This window comes from Nanorana parkeri, unplaced genomic scaffold (assembly GCF_000935625.1).
Source record: "Nanorana parkeri isolate BGI_ZX_2015 unplaced genomic scaffold, ASM93562v1 scaffold2642, whole genome shotgun sequence".
Taxonomy (NCBI): Eukaryota; Metazoa; Chordata; class Amphibia; order Anura; family Dicroglossidae; genus Nanorana; species Nanorana parkeri.
The window spans coordinates 69,207-78,203 of NW_017308910.1; the positions used below are offsets into that span (position 1 = coordinate 69,207).

Genomic DNA, 8,997 nt, shown 5'->3' on the forward strand with positions numbered 1-8,997 from the left:
CATCTAGTGGCCATAATAAATACTTCTTTCCTATGCTCCTCGGCTCCATCTAGTGGCCATAACAAATACTTCTTTCCTATGCTCCTCAGCTCATCTAGTGGCCATAATAAATACTTCTTTCCTATGCTCCTCAGCTCATCTAGTGGCCATAATAAATACTTCTTTCCTATGCTCCTCGGCTCCATCTAGTGGCCATAATAAATACTTCTTTCCTATGCTCCTCAGCTCATCTAGTGGCCATAATAAATACGTCTTCTCTATGCTCCTCAGCGCCATCTAGTGGCCATAAGAAATACTTCTTTCCTATGCTCCTCAGCGCCATCTAGTGGCCATAACAAATACTTCTTTCCTATGCTCCTCAGCGCCATCTAGTGGCCATAATAAATACGTCTTATCTATGCTCCTCAGCACCATCTACTGGCCATAATAAATACTTCTTTCCTATGCTCCTCAGCACCATCTAGTGGCCATAATAAATACTTCTTTCCTATGCTCCTCAGTGCCATCTAGTGGCCATAATAAATACGTCTTATCTATGCTCCTCAGCGCCATCTAGTGGCCATAATAAATACTTCTGTCCCATGTTTCCTCAGCGCCATCTAGTGGCCATAATAAATACTTATCCCCCTATGCTCCTCATCGCCATCTAGTGGCCATAATAAATACTTATCCCCCTATGCTCCTCGGCTCAATCTAGTGGCCATAATAAATACTTATCCCCTATGCTCCTCGGCGCCATCTTGTGGCCATAATAAATACGTCTTATCTATGCTCATCAGCGCCATCTAGTGGCCATGATAAATACTTATTTCCTATGCTCCTCAGCGCCATCTAGTGACCATAATAAATACTTATTTCCTATGCTCCTCAGTGCCATCTAGTGGCCCTAATAAATACTTATCCCCTATGCTCCTCAGCGCCATCTAGTGGCCATAATAAATACTTATTTCCTATGCTCCTCAGCCCCATCTAGTGGCCATAATGCAGTATGACATCACAATACATTTGACCTGAAATAAAAATATATTCCGAACGTTCATTTTGTGTCACTATTTGCACACAACGGACGTTCACAGATATTCTCGGGGTGACAGCCCTGCATATTATCTATAAATGGAACCCCTAAGACTTACCATCCCAGCATCACATGACTGAGTATCCCCTTTTATAGATCGGGGAGGGGGGCGGGGGGGGTATGAAATGTTGTACCTCTGGGCACATCCCGCGCTATTAACAATTTACGGTCATTCCTGCAACTGAATGTTCTAATGAAATGTAACTTTACTGATAAATAAAACTCTTTTTCTACTACCCAAAAAAAAAAAAAAGGTCCCGTTATATAGAATTGACACGTCTGCATTTATCCATGACTTCACACAATAGCGTCTTCTAGGTTTTTTTTTCGTTTTTTTCCACCGCACACATGCTAAAATATGAGCATTTTAGCGTGTGTGCAAAAAAAACAAAATAAAAAAAAACAAACACAAAAAAAAGACACTATTGTGTAACTCCACGGGGGGAATTTTTTTTACATTTTAGCATGTGCGCAAAAAAACACACATGATAAAATTTGCTCGTATTGTGTAAACTAAAAAAAATACCACGTGAGCAAAAAAATAAAGTAAAAAATACTATTGTGTAATTCCGCGAGTAAAAAAATTTGAATTTTAGCACGTGTGCAACAAAAAAAAAAGGTTTAAAAAATGCGTAATTTAAAAAAGAAGCTATTGTGTAATTCATGTCACATGTTACCCGTGAAGTTACACAATAGCGTCTTTTTTTTTAGGGCTTGTTTTCTGGTCCAGATCTGCAGACGCGGTGCTATGCGCGCAGTGCGTTTTTACCGCGTTCTAGTTTTTTTGTTGGTGGGGCTGTCAGTATGTTAGCTGCAGTGCGGTGCATTTTCGACGCGTTCATGCGTTTCCGGACCGGACAAAATGTGACATGCAGTATTTTCTCTGTCCGAACCGGAACAGACTGCGCACGTGAGAACTGTAGCCCATAAATCGCATAGGTAGACATTGGGATGCATTTTGGGTGCACGAGCGCATGGATCTGGTCCGGACAGGATCCGGACGTCGTGTGAACAAGCCCTTAAATTGCACATTTTTAAAACATTTTTTTTTTTGCACACATGGTATTTTTTTTTTTAGTTTACACGATACGAGAATTTTCAAAAAGGGGAATACACATGTTTTATTAAAAACAGCATTTGGTTTATAGCCCTCAGTGCACAGAGGAAACCATATATCATTCACTTATCAGAGGTCACCTATACAACAGAAGAAACACATCCAGCCCCGCCCCCTGCAATTTAAGAAATGTGACACACAGGCATGGCTGCTGCGGTCTTCTCCGCCATCCTGGTTTCTGGCACCAGCTCGGGAAAGTAAGAAAATACACTTTGATGCTTCCAAATCTGAAAACGCTCAAGCAACCACCAGGAAACAGCAAAGTATTACCTTCAGTGAATTGTCCATATTCTCCATATGTACAGGAAATTTAGTAAACGAAACACATTGCCAGCACTTAAGATGGCCGCAACGGTTTCAGCTTCTTTCTAATGGGTAGACGTTTCCGGTTCGGATAGGAAGTAGAGAAATATGCGTTCCTGGTCACTGGTGGTGACATTAGGGCAAGTGACGACCTTCTGGTGAAAACGGCCTCGGGGGGCACGCACAACGATGATGAACTAGCACCCATTCATGAGCGAAAGAAGAACAGAGACAGCATGGGAGGCTTTGCCCTCACCTAAGATGGAGGCCGGTTCGTCCTCCCTCCCAACCCGCAGCGATTCTCTTCCGGTCTGGGCAGGAAATGACGTACATTTTTCTTTCCCGCTTCCATCTTTGTTTCTATCCGCATTGAGGAGCGCCCTGAGTGAGGTGAAGGAGGTGAGTGGGGACGTCGAACGGGGGCTCCAGGGTGAGCTGGGAGGCTCCCGGGGAGAGTGTGAGGACTCCTGCGGCTTGGGAGACTTCGGAGAGTAGTGGGAGGCCTGACAGGAGTAGGGCCCTGAGAGAACACAGAGAGGCCAGAGAGCTGCAGGGGAGACACCGTAGAGAGGATGATGGACCTCCTGGAGGTTGGGTGACCACCCTCACAATAGAGATATGCTCTTCTCAGGTTGTGGTTGGGTAACCCTGTAGTCCCCACTTTGACGTTTACATGGAAATTTAGGGGTTACCCGGGTAACCAGCCTCTAATAGTACAGCCACATATGACACACCTGGCCACGGGGTGCTATGAGGTCACATAGCTGGAAACCTTGATTTGCAAAATCCCCTCCCCCCCTTCACGTTAGAAGGTTCTTCCTCCCCATGTCTGTATTGTAAGGATCCTGTTGGGAAGCAAAACAGGGAACATAGGGATGCTGTGGCCACCTCTCAAGCATTGGGAGCTGATTGTGTAACCTATAACATGCATTTTTTTTATCCTCGTAGCACCATCTAAGAATACCAAATGGCCGACAGCGATGACGAGTACGACCGCCGGCGCCGAGACAGTGCCCTTATTACCCATAACAAGGGAGACGCGCTCACTTCCACATTGCTGACTGAGCTGAGGGACGGCGGGGACTGTACTGGGGGGGTGGGTCTCGGGATAGGACATGATCTCCGCTGATTATCGCAGCCCCCGCGTTAAGCTCAGGGAGTTGATGGGAGAACAGGCAGCCCTCCGGTATTGGGATATTAATGTTTTTTTTTTCTTCATTTTGCAGGGAGTGGGACCGAGGACGTGAGAGGAGGAGCAGAGAATACCGAGATTATGACAGAAGCAGAAGGGAGAGGTTCTCTCCCCCGCGCCATGAGATGAGCCCCCCTCAGAAGCGTATGAGAAGAGATTGGTGAGTGCTTATACCACCGCGCACCGTCTACCATGACACTCGTCTGCGGCCAGGCTGTGTGGTAGTATTTGGCGCCCCCCCCCTGGGACGACGCTGTAGTAGTGTTGCTGATTTTGTGTTTTTTTTTGTTTTAGGGACGATCACGGTTCCGACCCGTATCACAGCGGTTACGACATGCCATATTCTGGCTCTGCTGGTGGCCCAGCCTACGGTCCTCCACAGCAGTGGGGGCATCCCGACATGCACGTCATGCAGCATCCTGGTATCCCCATCCAGGCCAGGTAATGGGGGTTACGCAGAGTGATCTGTCGTTTATTATCTTGATTTTACTACTTGGATATGCAACAGGAAGTGGAGGGAATTCCCCTCTCAGACAGTTGTCACTGCTGCTGGTGGAAGATTTCCCATTGCCTCGTGTTCTATTGAGATCTGTGAAATGTTGGATTTCTCATCACTTCCTGTCTCGGTGACGGTGGTCACCAGGACAAGTAAAGGGGTTTTGTCTCCCCAGCAGCGCACATTTGTATATGCAACCCCTATGATTGGTTCACACAAGCTGGACGCACAACGGGTTCCGCTGGCATAGCTTGTTGAAGCTTGTACCACGTCACTGGTGTCCCGCCCAAGGTCCGCCCCCTCTGGGGCATTTAACCCAATCACGGCTTAGTCGTAGAGACATTAGCCAACACATGACACTTGCCACTATTGCTGCAGGCAATCCGTTGTTCGGACACGCCAATCGCCTGGCTGCTATACTTTTGCACTGTGGACCTGGAACACAACAAGTAAAGTTGAACAGTAACTTGAAGTGTGGAAAGTAGAGAATTAACACGAAAAGCCAACCGGCTGCGTTTTTCAGAATGAGGTCCGCATCTGTCCTAACGGGCTCCTCCTTCATAGACTCCGCCACCATGTCAGTGGGGGGCAAAGTGAACGTGTCCCTCCAAAAAGGGCATCACCTTACCCCCTTATACTGACCTTACCTGTTCTCCCTCACAGCTCCTTCCTCCTTCCAGCAATGGTAAAATGTGACCCCTCATTCACTGGTGACACTGCCTAGACCTAGTGATGGTACATGTCTAGGTGAGTATGATCACTCAGGTCACCATCTGGTCTCAATGCAGGGATAAGTGGACATGTCCCTAAAAAGGGCATCCCCAGACCCCCTTATACTGACCTTACCTGTGCTCTCACACAGCTCCTTCCAGCAATGGAGAAATGTGACCTCATTCACCCTCGATGCTGCCTGGTCCTAGTGATGGTACATGTCTAGAGGAGTATGATCACTCGGGTCACCATCAGGCCACCTTGTCAATGCCGGGCAAAGTGGACATGTCCCTGAAAAAGGGCCTCCCCGGACTCCCATGTAGCCTTACACGGGCTCCTTCCTCCTCTGCAGCAGGTGAGAATACCCAATACTTCCAGACATGGAGACACGTGTGACTGTATTCACCGTTGACGTTGCCTGGGCACATATTTGAGGGAGTATGATCACTCTGGTCACCATCAAAGCTGATCCAATCGCAGACTACAGAGGAGGGGGGAACACGGGTAAGGGAAATTAAAGGTGGTCAGGAAAAGTCATTTGCAGAGATGCTGTTACTTTGCCCTGAGCATGGTGCCAGTGTCTCTTCACAGGCATATCGCTAGGATCATCCTTTGACTTGCTGGCCTCACATAAGGGGTTAATTATCTCTTGTTGGGACAGCAGGACAGGTTGATGAAAGCCAAAGAAGAAAAAAAAGTGACAGAGAACAGAGCAGACCTACCTGGTCATCTATTTGTTCTCTGTAACAATGCAGCGATCAGACCTGAGAGCGTCTGGGAGCCGCAAGATGTGTATTGTTGTCGCCGGCTTAGTGGGAGTGACGAGTATTTCACAATTGAGGTTCAGCTCCTTTTTATGACATATGATCCGTAAAGTAGAAATGGCAGAACGGTAATCTCATCCCCTTCAGACTCTGCCGACTATTGTATGCAGAAGGTAAGCCATGGACTTTGCTTATTTACAAGACTTCATGGAATGGTTTCATCTCCATTGTCCCGGTGTTGGGTGTCTCACGCATCTTCAGCTTGGCTGCTTTACCGCTGTATTTAAAGTGTTTGAGAGTCCCCATCCTCCGCCCAATCTTAAAGCAATACAGAAAGGTTTCATATGATATCCACATCACTGAAATTGTATTAAAAATGTCTCACTTTACATAATTATGTTAAGTGATCATGTGACCGCTATTCATAGCTGTATCTACGGCTTGTAAGTGGTGGGGGGCGGAGCCTTTCTTTGGAGTGCATCACAGGTAGTCTCCATATGAGCCTGTGTCAATCACAGTGGTACCCATGGCTTTTTAGGGGGTACAGCCTTCATCTGAGTGTATCACAGCCAAACTTCATTTGGGAGCCGTTGTCAATTAGTTGTATCCATGGCTAGTAGTGGGTGGGGGCGGAGCCTTCATCGGAGCGTATCACCGGTATTCTCCATATAAGCCGGTGTCCATCACTGTTGTATCCATGGCTAGTAGTGGGTGGGGCGGAGCCTTGATCAGAGTATCGCAGGTATTCTCCATATAAGCCGGTGTCCATCACTGTTGTATCCATGGCTAGTAGTGGGTGGGGGCGGAGCCTTGATCAGAGTATCGCAGGTATTCTCCATATAAGCCGGTGTCCATCACTGTTGTATCCATGGCTAGTAGTGGGTGGGGGCGGAGCTTTCATCGGAGAGTATCGCAGGTATTCTCCATATAAGCCGGTGTCTATCACTGTTGTATCCATGGCTTGTAAGCGGTGGGGGCGGAGCCTTCATCTTGGTATCTGAGTCGTTTGGTGCACATAGAGCATTTATCTTCTTTTTGAGGTTCTTGAAGCAATTTAGATCCATGGGGTTTTGTGTCTGGGGTTCAGCTTAGCAAGCCGGGACCTGTGTGCTCTGATATTGGCAAGGAGTGAAGGAGGAACTTCCACCTCCCAATGAAAAGAAGTGTCTTCCCCTTCTCTCGCATCGCTCTCCTACCACAGGTCCCATCCCGGACATCATAGGGAGCCGACGGACTCCGTGGTTCTTGCATGGTGTCTTTTTAACCACTTCCCACCAGCCGTGCATGTTTATGTGGCAACATGGATGTGGTCTTATTTCGTGCACATGTATGCATAAGAGTTTTGTGCTGGGAGGTTGCTCAGTCATGCCCCCCTATCCACTGACTGGGCTTTAATCATCTGCTCCTGGTCACATAACAATAAGGAGCCGATGGGACGGACTCGCGTGTCAATCGCGTTGGTCATGTGATCGGGGAGCCTGTGTAACGCCGATTTGTTTCAGATGGATTGTGTAGGTTGTACAATGTTTACAGGTAGGAATTCATCCGTCTTCATTCTCCCTCCAGACTGGGAAACCTCCACGACGTGGACTTGGGGACTCCGGCACCAGTGATGAAAACTTTCAAGGAGTTCCTTCTGTCCTTGGAGGACACGGTGGATGAGACGGAGGCCGTGAGACGCTACAACGAGTACAAGCTGGAGTTCAGACGTCAACAGATGCAGGATTTCTTCCTGGCGCACAAGGACGAGGAATGGTACGGGGTGTTCCTTTTATCTGCCTGTCTCCCTCTCTCTCAGTCCCTCTGTCCTGTCATTCTCATCCTTCCCTTTATTAAAGAGACCCTGTCACCAACTTAAACTGCAGGTATAAGCTCATAAAAATCAATCATTTAGAAATGTTGTTGTACTTGCTTTGTCTTTCCTTTGCATTAAAGGAGAAGTATGGGGTAAGTGTTTTCCCCCATAGTTCTACTCAGGTTCTCAGGAGGACACAAACTAGCGTCCTCCTGTGACCCTAAACTCAGTATATAGGGAGCTACAGCTTGCGGAATACTGAGGCCGCCGCAGCCGGAGCGGATCCCGACATTGATGTCTGGATCCGCCCAGCTGCGTGAGTGACAGCTGGCTCTGCCTATCTAGAGGCAGAGCCAGCTGTACCCACCCCCCTCCCCCGTTCGTTCCGCCAGTCAGCGCTGGCGGAGTGGTGAGGGGGGAATCCAGCCCCTCACCTGTCACGGCAGAGAGCCGTGACAGTATCGAGAAGTGAGCTAACACCGGTATGTGTTCGCTCACCTCCCGATCTACTGAGCCGCCCTGTGACAGTTTCATTGTCACAGGTCGTCTAGAACTATGAGGATGAATGAAAATCACTCGCCTCATAGTTCTCCTTTTAACACTGGTATTGTCTGATACAACTATAGGATTAAAAAAAATGCATAAGAAAAAAGTTCCCCCTGATAATATAGACGGCTGAAGTCATTAGATGTAGATATTGGATCATGGGTAGCCACCTCCGGCACTACAACTGTTGGCGAACTATACATCCCATGATGCATTGCAGCCAGAAGCAATAGCATGTTGGGATTTGTAGTTTCATACCCCTGTACTAGATATTCTATAGATATTCATTAGAAATAGATATTACATTTGGATATAGGTATTAGTTATCAGCTTGCAGATGCCTATGCAGCCTGTAGATAGGAGAATACTTCTGTTTAACACTGGTATTGTCTGATACAACTGAAGGATTAAAAAAAATGCATAAGAGACGTGTGCAAATGATGTATAGAGATGGGTGTTTAGTCATTAGATATAGCTATTAGATCAGGGGTAGGCAACCTCGACACTCCCAGCTGTTGCCGAACGATACATCCCATGATGCATTGCAAGACTGACAGCCACAGGCATGACTACCAGAGGCAATAGCATGATGGGGTTTGTTTCATCACAGCTGGAGGGCCAAGTTTTGCCTACTCCTGTATTAGATATTCTATTCTATTAGAGATTAGATAGAGCTGAGGGTACGAGGGAGATGGGCATGGGAGATATGGGTATTGATGTACAGCTTCGTGCACGGCCGTGTCGGGCAGCTCCCGGAAGGGTCAGGTGCTGCGTGTGATTAGTACGCCGCCCCCGTCCTTCAAACCCCCCCCCAAGTGCAGCTCTGTACGGGTACGTGTTTCCTGGCTCGGACGCAGACGGGATCCTTCCTGTACGGACACCCGCACGGCTGCGTAGTCCCATAGAGAAGGACGCGGGCCTGCGTACCAATCGCACGCAGCACCTGTCCTTCCCGGGAGCTGAGCGATCCGGCCGTGCACGGAGCTGTACCCCCCTGG

General features: G+C 47.9%; 1 protein-coding gene across 1 annotated transcript in view; it reads left to right on the top strand.

Moving 5' to 3' along the window:
* The first annotated feature begins 3,462 nt into the window (after positions 1 to 3,462).
* Positions 3,463 to 8,997, top strand: part of SRRT (serrate, RNA effector molecule) — a 24,173-nt gene continuing 18,638 nt past the window's right edge. The window contains exons 1-4 of the mRNA XM_018573959.1: positions 3,463 to 3,482; positions 3,722 to 3,847; positions 3,982 to 4,128; positions 7,225 to 7,413. Of these exons, the coding sequence (XP_018429461.1) occupies positions 3,463 to 3,482; positions 3,722 to 3,847; positions 3,982 to 4,128; positions 7,225 to 7,413 (482 nt within the window). The remainder of the gene's footprint in view (positions 3,483 to 3,721; positions 3,848 to 3,981; positions 4,129 to 7,224; positions 7,414 to 8,997) is intronic.